General features: G+C 39.3%; 1 protein-coding gene across 2 annotated transcripts; it reads left to right on the top strand.

The window, feature by feature from the left end:
* Window positions 1-2,496: 2,496 nt before the first annotated feature.
* On the top strand, window positions 2,497-12,877 carry mepcea (methylphosphate capping enzyme a). 2 transcript variants are annotated; one of them, XM_023278765.3, is made up of 6 exons: window positions 2,497-2,974; window positions 3,047-3,120; window positions 3,550-5,402; window positions 8,092-8,310; window positions 8,499-8,622; window positions 8,721-12,877. In XM_023278765.3, exons 3-6 carry the CDS (start codon window positions 3,597-3,599, stop codon window positions 8,753-8,755), a joined length of 2,184 nt encoding a protein of 727 aa, XP_023134533.2. In that variant the 5' UTR covers window positions 2,497-2,974; window positions 3,047-3,120; window positions 3,550-3,596; the 3' UTR covers window positions 8,756-12,877. The 2 variants fall into 2 exon arrangements, with proteins under 2 accessions (XP_023134533.2, XP_023134535.2); XM_023278767.3 differs by lacking the exon at window positions 3,047-3,120 and having other exon boundaries at window positions 2,497-2,846.
* The last annotated feature ends 966 nt before the right edge of the window (window positions 12,878-13,843 follow it).

Here is a 13,843-nt window from a genome sequence, read left to right as displayed (position 1 = left end):
TGTCTCTTTAATCGAATTGCAATAGGCTGGAGTCATTTATTTTTTATACCTACTCCAAGTGCAAAGGCAATTTTCATGGACTATGGACATCTCAGTATAATACTGTTTTGTGAATATTCTAAAATCTTGAAATATTGTTTCAGTAATGAATATGCAAAGGTCAGAGAAGGAAAATATTACGCAACTGCTCATCAATAAATTAAGTGACTTTAAGTTCATTCAGCTTAAAAATGCAGGTTCTTAGAAAAATGTGAGCTAACTGCACTTCAAATGATTAATTAGTTCAAAGTTATCTTAGTAGTTGTGAAAATAGAAAACCTATGGAATTAAATCAATTTAGCTTTAGAAACCTAGTTCAATAAAATCAAGCTATTCAGCTGAACCAACTAGCCACATAGAGAACGGTTACAGACAGACTTGATTTCCTTTCCAAGTTTGACGAGTTTCTTTTTCATTTAACAGTGAGAACTTCCAGTCCCAGCAGCTGAAACCATTTTTTAACTGGAGTGGTTACAAAGACAATCTGTGGGCAGCTCCCGGTTGCAGTGAAATATAAATAAATACAATACAGTAAATTTATAATATAATAAAGCCCGCAATTGTAGGGAATAAATTCAGCACCGACCTTTGTCATGGTTAGAGTTGTTTAAATTATGACCAGGTGACCAGGATGTTTTAACTCTCTAACAATACACCCAGGGAGGTCTCTTTATTTGCTAAGTGTGTGTCCTATAAACTTAATTTAATGAGTTGAGTAAACTCTCAGCTGTTTATGATTCAACTCATTTAAGTGAAAAGGACTCAAGTTATAAAAGCTAATGTTTTTAAGTTCTAATGTAGTCTGAACATAAAAATGAGACATTTTAGGGTAAGTTAACTACAAATTAGCAAAAACCCATGTATTTAGCCTATATTAAGTAAACTAGAAAAGACAAGTTGATTTGACTAAATCCCTTTATGGTGTTTTAAAGTACCGTGATGAAGACTTGTATGTTTTAACTCACAGATATGTACAGCCATAACGACATTTTAAGATGAAAATGTATTGAAAGCAAAACAACAAATACCCAATGTTACTCTATTGAGGCTGCAGGATACAACAGATACAACCACAGAATGGAGTATGTTGTTAGGACTAGAGAGATTAGTTGAGTAACTGATAAACATTAACTTAACTGTCAATAAATCTGAATCGATAGTTTAAACAATTTATGGCCACTTCTGTGGCCACCCCAGACCTGATCGGTTCAGCTAATGTACTGAAATTCTGATATCCAAGCTCCAGTGAATGAATTAGATGACTGTAACAGCTATGCGCTATAATAGCATATAGACTGTATATTTTTATACCATGACATAGCACTAACTAGTCAACTGTACTGTGATAAACACCACAGAAAGCACAAAAGCCACCGTTTGTATGCTTTTTGTTGATATAGTGACACACAGACATTAAAAACATTAACTGAAGTTAAAGAGTTAAAAGCTTTTTGTAGGAGTCCTTCCTCTGAGTTTGTTTAATACTTGCAGCTCCAAAAAGAGAGTGTCTCACATGTGGAACAACAGGAATAACTTCATTAAATACTTTAACATCATAAATGATCCTGGACATTGAGAGAGGATTAGCCAGGATGTAACGGTGAATAACAAAGTGTACTTTTCCTCACTTCAAACAGGTGAACTGTGTCACACACAGTCTGTTTATAATCTGCAGTCTGAGTTTTAGTTGCACAGTTGGATCCTAACCTTTATCACAGTTGGATATGATATTACTGTAAAGGTCATACTAGGATTTTCTATTAGGGAGACTTTTCTGTTTCACAGCAGGATATTTGTAGGAGTGTTACTGTGTGTACGGATACAGAACGTGACCTCTCTAATTGTCAAACCAACTTAATACGTAATGTAACTGTTAATGAACAGATATTTTATTGTACCATAACTGCCTGTAATTAGATAAGTTATCATCACACATGGACAGATTTCTTTAGTGTTGGAATCATAAATAAACTATTGATGTTTTGCGTTTGGGTGACTTTTTTGCCTTCAAATGTACTGTATCCTCTCTTTTCTGGGATATTTTCAACTAAAATGCTAACTGTATTAGTCTATGCAAATCAGATAATTAGGAAAATTAAATAGGAAGTATGCAATTCCGTAAGTCTCTCGTTGAACTAGCGTTCATGCTACAACTATATAACAGAATTCCTGATATTCATAATTTTGTTTTCTGTGTGCCACCCCAAGATTCTCCGTGGCGCCATCTTGCCACCCCTGTAAGAAATTTCTAGAGGCGCCCCTGTTTCTGTTGTGGCATTATTAAGTTGTTCCTTTCTCACTTTCTGACCAAACTTAACAATTACTTTTTTTTATATTAACTTACTTATTCATCTATATGTGAAGTAACGTCTCGTCGCAGGCGTAATATCGTGTTACCAGCAGTAAGGAGCTCATTATAATATCCTAAACAGGAGTTCTCTCCCCCACCTTGCGAGCACCAGTCAGGGATCTCCGCCCCAGTCATCTTGGGCTACAGCTCGGAGGCCGGATGCGCCGCCATGCCGACTCTATCAGCGAATGGAATAATTTATTCACCAGCCTACCCGACACTGGCCGACTAGGAGTTGACTGAAGAAGTCGACAAGGCAGTTTGAGGGGCAGAGGAGCCTTTACGGTGCACACAGCAGCGCGGAATATCGGCGCCGTGAATAGTTGCGGGTTGGCGCTGCTAATCGCCGCCGTGTCGCTATAGGAACACTTGTGAGCAGCTAGCTGAGCTAACGTTAGCTCGAGTCGGCAGAGTGCTGGGTAGTGACAGTCCGGCCGGAGGCGGGGGGAGCTGCGAGGTGAGGCTGTTATTTTGATGGTGACTACACTGGTGACTGCACGGGAATAGGTGACCATCTGGGAGGTAGTATCACTTTCATGAGTGCGACTCGCGGTTATAGTGGGGTTCAGGCAGCAGCGTATCGAGGTGGGTACTTCACTGTTTGTCTCATAAGGCTTTTTGACCGGAGTGGAGCTCAACGTTTTCTCGACGTTTCAGTTCTCTGGCCCGCGATAGAGGAGCTAGGAGCTAGCTTGCTAACTAGGTAACGCTGGGACTCCCAAACTTTTCAGGTCAGTAACCCCTGAGTAGATACACTTCAGATGGGTGATATTCCTCTCTGGTTAAGGTGTATTCCTTGAGACTCACTGCATTTAAAAGGGAGAATTATGCTACTAGTGCAGCAATGTTTTAGGAAATAACAGTGGGAAGTGAAGGGTTATTTTATTCACCATCATTTGTAAATATGACGTGATTGACTACTGGTGTTGTTTGCATTGACCGCTGCAGGTGCTTAGACTTACTAGAATCCCATAAGCATATCCTAGTAGTGAGTTTGACAACTTAGGCTACTTAGTGACTTTACTTAAGAGATCTGTGTTCGTTGCTGCAGCAACAGAGGAGCACTTGATTTAAAGTAACGTTCTTCACCATGTTTTGAAGAATTAGTAGATTCCATGTTGTGCGTTTTCATTTAAAATTTGTTTTTCTGTGATTTTCAGACCCAGGCACACTTCCATGTCTTCATCAGCTCTGGAAACCAAAAGAGATGTCTGTTGAAGAGGAATCTGCAAAAACTGGCAGCCCACGGGCCAGCTCAACTTCATCTCTGCAGCTCTCAGATTGTACTGCAGGTTACGGCAGTCTCTCCGTGATGATGGAGGGAACTGCAGCTACCCCTGACTTTGCAGCTGCTTGTCCTGTCCCGGGCACTGCAGCCTCACCAAAACACACCAGCACAACTGACGCGCTAACCCTCCCTGACAGTGCTGGACCAAGAGCCAGAGGGCACGAGAATAGCATCAGTCGAAGGAACAGCTTTCATCATTCCAAACAACAGCAACAAACAAAACTAACAAAGCGGCGCAACACGGCAAACTCTAGTTTTAAGCATCCGACATCTGGCAAGAGGAGACGAAGGGCCAACTCTGAGAGTGACTCCGTCCTGCCTACCAACTTTCTCTTGGGTGGCAACATTTTTGACCCACTGAATCTTAACAGTCTGCTGGATGAGGACGTCAACAGAGCCCTGAATGCAGAGACACCCAAATCTTCCCCACTGCCAGCGAAGAGTCGAGACCCTGTGGAGATACTCATCCCCAGAGACATTACAGATCCTCTGAACCTGAACAGCGGGATAGCAGACAGCAGCTTTTTGGTGTCCCCCTACAAGAGTGGTGGAAGGAAAAGACACCGCAACAGACACCATGGAGGAGGAGGAGGTGGTGGTGGTGGTGGTAGTGGGATTTCAACAACACAGATTAGCCTCTCAGATTCAGGAAAAAGTGAGGCAAAAACTGGCATATCCACATTGCCTTCAGGCATGTTAGCCTCATGTTCTGCACTAGATGTCTCCAAAGAGTCCAACAGTTTCTCCAGTGTCACAGAGGATTCCCATGAGCACACAGCTGACAACTCAGCCAGCTGCAAGGACGAGATGACATCTATATCGATGGAGGATTCCACGTCTTCCCTGTCAGGGGGACCAAACCAGCACACAAGCAGACGCAAGCGAAGGCGCAACTCAGGCAAAATTGAGCCTCCTGTGACCCATTCTACTCCCATTGCAAAGTCAGCATCTGGTGACAGGAGTTGTGGTACGGGGGCCGCAAAAAATTCATTTCACACACCAAGAAGTGGTCCCAAATCAAGCATGGGATTTCGCCAGCACCAGCAGCCGTACAACCAGGCAAAGGCACCACAGAAGAAGTTCCAATATGGGAACTACAACAAGTATTATGGCTACCGCAACCCAGGCAGCAGTGAAGACCCACGTATACGCGTGCTTCGTCCAGAGTGGTTTGAAGGTAAAGATGTATTGGATTTGGGATGCAACTCGGGCCACCTTACACTCTATATTGCCAAAATGCTAAGACCTGCCCGCATACTGGGCCTAGATATTGACAGTGGTCTTGTGCATGCAGCTCGTAAGAACATCAGACATTATCTGTCTGAGCTGCAGACCCAAGAGGCCAGGCGTGCAATGCAGGGAAAAAAGACAACTAAACAGGAGGAGAGAAATGGAAATGAGAGTCACACAGGCACAGAAAAGAAGCACAATGAAGCCGAGAGCAGGGATGAAAATGGAAAACCGGTGAAAGGAGAAAGTGGCCCTGCGGAAGCTGTAAATGACAATGACTCCTGTCACGTAGATGAGACAGAGACCCAGAGGCAGGACAGCAAAACAGAGGAAATGGTGAAAGAAGATTGTGATTCACCCCCTGCTGATCACTCTGTGAGCTGCTCTTTTCCTGTGTCCCTACGGATCTCCAGGGGGCCCATCGCTGCACCACCACTAACTGAAACATCCACCACACAGCCTGGGGTGTTCCCCTCAAATGTGTCTTTCATCAAGGTAAGATGACTATGTGAACATTTTTTGCAGTATGTCAAATATTGCTGTGTTATTGCATCTTGAGAGCCTAGATGGGGGTTAAAACAAATTCAATACAATTAGACGCTGCCTACGTTATGACTGTGTTTTATACATTATTATTTGGGTATTGGGATTTAACATTTCAAAATGTGCAAAAAAAGATATGTTAAGAATACCACAGCCTGGGACGACGTTCTGAGGACCGAATGACTTCACTAGAGGACTTGATATAATTTGTGCACTCTTCCGCTCACTGGGTCCTGATGATGATGATAATCTTATAACCTCTCAGTTAGCACTGTTCCCGCATACTCCATTATAGCATGCAGTGTGCACGATGTAGTGTATCTGGACAAAAAGCGTATGATATGATGAAAAAAAGATTTTTTTTAAACAAAAGATTCTCATTACATTATAAAAACGAGCTAGGGTATCTCTTCTATAGATGAGTAAATGAATAGAATGTACATGCTATATATATATATATATATATATATATATATATATATATATATATATATATATATATATATATATATATATATATATATATATAACGCAAACATGTTAGCCAGCATCTTTGATAGTTTTAGTCTTCTAATAGGGAAGCGTCTGCATCATTTTAATTTTCTGATTCACTTCTTACATGTTTATCTACAGTGGCTTGAATTGAGTTTCAAGGGATTTTCCATTCCCATGTATTTGTCATCCTTAGAGGCTCACTAATCTCTGAAACAACTAGTGGTGTTGAGAACTGAAAGATGAAAGTGGCAGAGAGGAAGGCTGTAAGCATTTCTGATGGCATCACCCTATCACATGCCACTTTTTGGTTGACAGTTTTCCCAACTGCTTTCTTGTCACAAATATAAATGATAAAGGCTACTATAGGAAAAATAAATGATTATTAATATTATTATTATAGTTTCAATGGAAGTTTCCTCAGTCCATTGGCCTTGTGCCTTACAGGCTTTGTGCAGGCAGCTGCATAAAGTGGTTAGATGCAGATTAACTGTAGTGTTTCTGAATGAAATCATTAACTGCCTCCTTTTTTGCCAGGAGTATTAGAGATAACAGCAGCACAGCACTGAGCCTATTCTGCAAATCACTGAAATGCCTGAGACCCGTCAGATGATGTAAAACAAGGTGGATTTAAGGGAGAAATAACAGGATAGCTAGTATTTGACAAATGAATCCACGGTGACCGCAAACAAGAGAAAAAATTCCATAGCGCTCAGAGTCTTTAGGTATATTGATAAAAAGACTGTTTTGGCTGGAAGCCTTCATCAAAGCGAAGCACCCTTGTGAAGACATCTTTAGGGTGTTGACAGAACTCAGCGTGGCTTGGTTTTTTTGTTTTTTTCTAACTGGCTTGCTTTGATAGTGAATGATGATAAATGGAAAGAATGTATGATCAGCTAGGGCCAAGCTATTACTATTGACATCTGTGCGTTTCCATTTCAAAATGCTGTAAAACAGGTCTGCTCTGATTAAGTTTCTCAAACTTTGTTGTATTCTATTGAAAGGGTGATGTAGATTAACTCACATTGTGCTTCTGTTCCTCCTCAACAAGTTCTTCTGTCTTCTGTTCTGCTTTTTCTCCTTTACCATCAGTGTGCATCCATCCATTGTCAGTGTTATTCTGTTGAGGAATATCTGTGTGCCGTAATCCAGACTATTTGTGACCTTTTGTCCTTGTGGTGTGAATGTTTTCTGTCCTTGCACTTATTTACATTAAATCAACTTTTAGAATTGTGACAAAAAGAGAAAAGCTTAATATCTCCACATTTGAGAATCAGAATCAGAAAGCCTTTATTGCCAAATGAGTAAACACAAGGAATTTGATTTGGTGTATAGAGAGCAGTGCCTAGCAACAACAACAACAGACAGTACAAGAGTAAATAAACAAATCTAAATCTGTGAACTCTAAATAAGAAATTCTACTAATGTAAGTATAAGAAGCACTGTGTAAAAAACAAAGGTAGTAAATTAGAACATTTTTAAATTACAATATTAGAGGTTGAAGCCAGCAAAACCACAGCATTTGTACTTGGTTCATTTCTTAAAATCATATAATGATCACTGCAACAAATTTCTTTCTGGACGCCTGCAAACATACACATTCATATCAGTCTTGCACTATTTGTAAGTCAAATGTTGTGAGAGCAGCAGTAAAATTTAGTGGGTATTCCTCCTCACACCTGCATTTGTGGGTGTTGCTTTGTGTGGCCACAGGGGTGTAGTGTAATTTGCTTCACCTTTTTAAAAGAATTGATATCACACAAAATATTTAGTGTTGGCATTATTATGTAATCATAGGATGTATTTACATATCTTAAAATGAAGCCTCTGGGTGTTATTGACATTTCATTGTTCGCGGTTTACCAACAATATGGTTTCTTATTCTTACTGAAACTCAATTGATATGCAAGTGGATTTATTAATTAATTCGTAGTGATTTGTCCATTAATACTTTTTGCTGTGCAATAGACTAAATCTAAAACATTTTTATGAATGCTGTTCAATTGAGCTCTTTGGTTTTCATTTCCTTGGCTACAGCCTTAATCTGCTAATGTATAAAAATCAAAACTGTTCTTTCTGTTATTACAGCTATACCAGTGAATTGCACAAAATTGTTCATTTTTCTCACCTCGCCTCTTCTCTCCTTTAGGCCAATTATGTTCTGGAGAACGATAATCTTCTTGTGACTCAGCGGGCAGAGTACGATGTGATCCTGTGCCTGAGCGTTACCAAATGGGTTCACCTGAACTGGGGGGACAGTGGCCTCAAGCGGCTTTTCAAGAGAGTCTACAGACATCTCCGTCCTGGAGGCATGTTCATCTTGGAGCCGCAGCCCTGGGAGTCCTACGTGAGGAGAAAGAAGCTGACTGTAAGGGCTGTTGTGATACAAAGCATGACTTTTGCAACCAAGCAAATCTGCCTCTGTGTGTGTGTGTGTGTGTGTGTGTGTGTGTGTGTGTGTGTGTGTGTGTGTATATAAAAATATAGCAGCAGCTGTTAAAGCTTGGTTGTTTGGCTGTAATATAACAAATATTTTCTTTCTTTCTCATTTAACAGGATAATATTAGCAGGAATTATCACAGCATCTGCCTCAAACCTGACCAGTTCTCATCATATCTTACCACTGAGGTGGGCTTCACCAGTTTTGAGTCCCTCGGGGCACCCAAGTGTTCAGTAAGAGGTAACTACCCAATGATTTGTCGGAACAGATTCATTCTCTAACTTTGTAACTTGATGCCATGTTAATCTTTTTTTGGTTGTTTAACCCTATTATGGCAGGTTTTCAAAGGCCAATCTATGTATTTCACAAATGACCGCCCCTGCCTTGAACATCATTGAATGTGAGTAGCCTAAGCCACCACCATACATTCAAGCCAGCCAGCTGCACTGGATGCAAGGAATCAACCGAATCCTTAACAGTTACTCCAGCTTTTGATGCTGAAGAGGAAAATGAGAAAGGAAAATGGGACCAAAAGTGGAATTAATTTTGTAAAGATGAGCTCTGTTGAGAAGAGGTACCTATCAGAATCCTCTGTGACTGCAAATTCTTAACAAGGTATGGAGTGAACTCAGATACAGCTCCGCAATGTTTAACCTGGAGCCAGAAATCCTACTTTGGCCAGACCGTGGGAGAGGTACTCATCTCATCCTTTCCTTGGACTATCCTAGTGCTAATGATGCCAGTTTGATGCACGGCCATAACTTGTGTTTGCAGATCTTTGGCCATATATCTTTACTTTCATGACGTTGTTCTGTGCCACCACATCACCACACGTTATACATGTTAGGGTTGGGCAATAGGGCAGACTTTATCCAACTGGTTACCATTACTAGTTTAACAGGAAACAGACGTTCTAAGCATCAACTGTGTGTTGCATCTGCAAAGCTACATTATACCACTGGATTACAAAGCCATGAAACCAATATTATATTATCAAGAAACCTTTTTAAAAGCCACACTGAAGTACAGGTAATGTTTTATGCTGTGCAGGACACTGTGCAGGCTTTTGGTTAATTAAGCCCCATACTGGCAGTGTCACTGCAAGTCCTGATCGCATAGAAATGCACCTTAATGCTTAAATATCTGCATAATGCTTGAAGCCTTTAATGCTGTTGCAGCAGGCATATAAATACACACATTTTGTTCAATTTGAAACAGCTGAACAAAGCCAATCAGTCATGGAGTCAGTGTAACACTAGTAGCTGATGTATTTGTCCCATTTTCCAACCCTAATGTGTATCTTATTTTTGTTTATTATTTTGCAAAATATTCCTATGAGCTGAATTAACTTCAATCTTTTACAGAGCTGTCAAAATGTGTAACAAATCATTTCGAAATGGCCATTATGAGATGCTCCTAAATTGCACAGAGACCTTAAGAAGTGACAACTAGCTTTGTCTAAGTGTGAAAGACGGTGATGTACAGTGAAAAAATCGCTCTGAACAGCCACGACAAACATTGACTTAAATAGTGAATGCTTAGTTCACATGCAAAATGTTTTTGAAGGTGTTTGTTGGGTTTTAGTCAGTCTGCATCTTAAAGTCTGTCCTAATGAAGGACAGTGCAGTAGTCAAACAACAGATTTGTTACACTTGTTGTCATTACAGCACAGAGACAGTATTTAGTGCTTACATGGTACATCAAACCCAAAAATCCCAACATATCTACATTTTTAGATAAAGAGTCGGGGCTATTCAGAGCATGAAGTCTCTACAAAGTCACATTTGGACCAATTAGGAAGCAACAAGTCACTTCAAAGGTTCTTAAAGATTTTTTTCACGCTCCATCTTAATGTTTGGGGGCACATTTAAGCTGCAGCGACGTCCACTCAGCTTAGCTCCAGATAATTCAGTGCAGAGACCACAAGGACTATTTTGCAAAGTAGATCTGTAGCATGCAGTGATCTGTTTTTTTCCAGTTAAGCCATAGCCCTACCTTATGTGTTGTTTCTAATGTCCTTCATGAGATGCCGACTGGGAATATAACGGAGTGTCAAATCTGAGGCAGAGACCTATTGTTAGAGTTCATGCGCCGTCTTCAGAGTTGTATAAATCGAACACCTGCACTACTGGTCTGGACAGGCTCGGATTCAAACAGCATCACTTGCAGTGTTTTTCAAGTTACTCTTTAAAAGCTAATGAAAAATTTACATTTGTAGAAGATTGATGATTTTTTTAAAACCAAATTTCAATATGAAAATGCTGTTTGTATTGAAGCGCAGCCAGAATATTTCATGGGTCTCTGTTTGACAAATTATGCCATCACTGTCTCAGTCTTTGACCCATTGAGGACAGTTATGAGTTACAGGTAGTCAGTCTGTGATTATATCTTGACTGTTTTGCACTGAGTACCACTCATCTGCATTTCATTCTAAGTGGCTTAGACAAAAAAAGTCTTTTTTTTGACTGGTTCAATTTTAGCATTTGGCATACAAGGGCAAGAGAAGATGGATGATATATGTTCTATTTTAGTAAGTGATCAATGTAAATAAGTTTGCAAATTTTGTTTTATGGTTGACAATTTTAAGTTCGTCACTGCTTTTGTCATTTTCCAGTGGGGTTTTATTTGTCTTGTTTTCAAATGTTTGCTGCCAATTTACCAGTTAGTCACAGGTCTTTTTGTCCTGAAACAGATCTGTAATCCAGCTTTGTGATGACACATGAATATGTACTTTGCAAAGTTCTGATGTTTTTGCTTTGTTCTGTCCTGGCAGGCACATGGATTGTTAGTTTAGTGCTTTATTTTTCTTTTTTTATAAATCATTTGAAAGGAGTGTTGGTGTCGATGCACTCTCATTTCACTTCATTTGACATGATGTAGACTTTTTAAAATGATTTAGAACAGGAACAATTTAGTTTTTTCCATCAATTTTTTTCTAACAACTTGTAAAACAGTGATTAAGCTATAAAATGAAGCTACAGGTTATATTTTGAATTTAAAGTGAATTGGCCTCGAGCTCAGACACAGGGCACCAAATCGTACCTTTCACCTAAGCTAAGACAATCGGATTCTCAGGCTTAGATCAGCCCACTGCTGTAATTTTAAGGGCATTTTGTTTTTTGCATTGTTAACAAATGTTTTCTTTCATATGATCGACGTTTTATTTGAGAAACCAGTTTAACGCTAATTTGTGCTTTGCCGCCAATGTTAGAGATTGCACCTTACTGTGTCAGCAGCGGTATCTTGCAGATTTTAACCCATTCTGCCTGACTTGTAAGTCCAGGTGTCCAAGCTAAAGCATGTCTTTGCTGGAGATGTGAAATTACATGTTGTAATATACAGTGCTGTGTAAACTTTCTGTGCTCCCCTTGAGGTTTTGCACAAGTTGTGTGTAGTCGGTGTGACACGAACTGAAATCACATGAAAAAAAATGGGTAAAAAAGAACTACCACCCTTGATTTTGGCAGGGTGTAATGTTTCAAAATGCTCAGATGTCATATTCAGGTTGGAGTTGTGTGCGGTACAATTTCATGAAATTCTTACCTTGTGCTGACAAAAATTGGTAAAAATATTGGCTGCGTTAAAAAATGAAGAAAACCTTAATGTAGTTTTGAATGTAAAAAGCTACAGGATCCAGATTTTCATGTTGCAAAAAATATTTAAAAAGTAAATGCAAAAATTTGACCCACAGTATAAGAACATTCTATTGCATTTATTCATGATTTTTTGTTAAAAATAAATAATTATTCATGTATTGTTTTGTATTTACAACTTGAAGATGAGGGCTCTTTTGTCTTCAAGTAGTAAATTTCAGGTCATACACATGATCTTCTAAGTTTTTTTTTTGCTAGAATGAAGAGATGTTCTGAGGTTTATTTAACAAATTTATGCAGATAGTTTAATTCTGCCTTGTGCAACACACCTGTAGAAGTCACAGGACTCCTACTATACCTAAAGGTTTTGTATTTGCAGTGCAATTTTCAGAGGTAATACAGATAATATTTCCATCCTCTGGCTACAACCTGATGAGAGGATTTGAGCAGAGATTAAGCATTTGTCAGAAATGCAATAAAGCTTCAACAGAACAACAGCTATAGTTAATATTGCATTCCATATTTTACATAGAACTGCGTATAGTTAAACTGTATTATCACAGAAAAAAAAATGTCCTAAAAAATGCAAATATCTGGAGCACAACAAGTGCATAAACCCAGGGGGTGCGTGATTGTTAGCAGCACTAAAATTCACCTCTTCGTGTTGAATTTGCACTGATATGAAACATGGGGATTAAACTAGTTTAGTACATTTTTGCAGCTGAAGTTGATGTTTTTCATGTACCTTAACTTTCCTAGAGTCAGGTTTCTGGAAAAACTGTTTAATAACCCCGCCCAGCTCACTCGTCAGGGAAGCTTTTAATTTTCATGCCTCTGAACAACAAGATTATCTGAATGTTTCTCTGTGTTGATCATTTTCATTGATTAAAACTGGTTCCAGATTTGGTGGTTGAGTATTTGCACATACAGCATCCTGAAAGATTATTGATCTGAGATGCAGTGTTTTTACATTTTGCTGCCTCTTATGTTTCCTGTACTCAAAATCTGTTTTGACAAGCAACAAACATTGAGCAGCACTTGTGGCCTGACTGTTGCAGCATCTCCAAAGAACTTTGGAGCTGCTTTGAAGTAAGCGATGAGTGAAAAGTAAATCCATTATCTCCATTTGGAAACAGGTCAAGATTAATTGATGCCACCAAGAGAGTTTTTTTTTTTACCCGTTTTGTGGCTACTGCTCTATAAAGAGACTAATTCATGTAGTTGTCTCTCTGTATTGATTATTACAGACAAAGTAAAGTCTTAAATTTGGAGCTTCAGTAGAAAGAAACTCTTCTAGGTTCCTGAAGATGTTTCATCTCTTATCCAAGAGGCTTCTTCAGTTTATTTTATATTTTCTGCCTGCGGTTGCTAGAATTTAGAAACATGTAAAAGGTCAAGGCTGAGCAAATCTGTCTAAAGGATATAAACTCAACAGTAAAAAGACAATAAAAGGTGTAGAAATATTTTCTATTCACTTAAGTGATACAAGCCCTATAAGATCATCCTTAATAGAGCAGCAGAGGACAGCTTTCTCCATCAGTCAGCTCACTTTTGTTTGTAAAAATGAAATAATCTACCTAGTGATGGTTTAATAGAACTTCATGAATTTTCTGGTTTCAACTCTGACCTGAATGTCTAGCTCTACTTGTAATGGTGGAGCATAGCGGTGGCAACATCCTGAGAGATTCTTTCAGCTGCTGGGTTTATGAGACTGGTCAAGGCTCATTAATGAAAATCATGGAAAATATTTAGAATTAAATGTCACCCAGAGAACTCTAACACGAGCAAAGATTTGCCCTTTACCAAACAGCCAGAGGCACACAGCTGAAAACAACACTGCAGTGGTTTCAGGACAAGCCTTAAGTCAT

The sequence above is a fragment of the Amphiprion ocellaris genome, chromosome 14 (assembly GCF_022539595.1).
Source record: "Amphiprion ocellaris isolate individual 3 ecotype Okinawa chromosome 14, ASM2253959v1, whole genome shotgun sequence".
Lineage (NCBI taxonomy): Eukaryota > Metazoa > Chordata > Actinopteri > Pomacentridae > Amphiprion > Amphiprion ocellaris.
This window is presented reverse-complemented; position numbering and strand designations above follow the sequence as displayed.

Excerpts from the sequence above, each read along its gene's own strand:
- mepcea (XM_023278767.3), top strand. The coding sequence starts at position 3,597 with ATGTCTGTTGAAGAGGAATCTGCAAAAACTGGCAGCCCACGGGCCAGC. Across the intron at positions 5,403-8,091 it reads CAAATGTGTCTTTCATCAAG|GCCAATTATGTTCTGGAGAA; the intron begins GTAAGATGACTA and ends TCTCTCCTTTAG. Across the intron at positions 8,623-8,720 it reads ACCCAAGTGTTCAGTAAGAG|GTTTTCAAAGGCCAATCTAT; the intron begins GTAACTACCCAA and ends CTATTATGGCAG.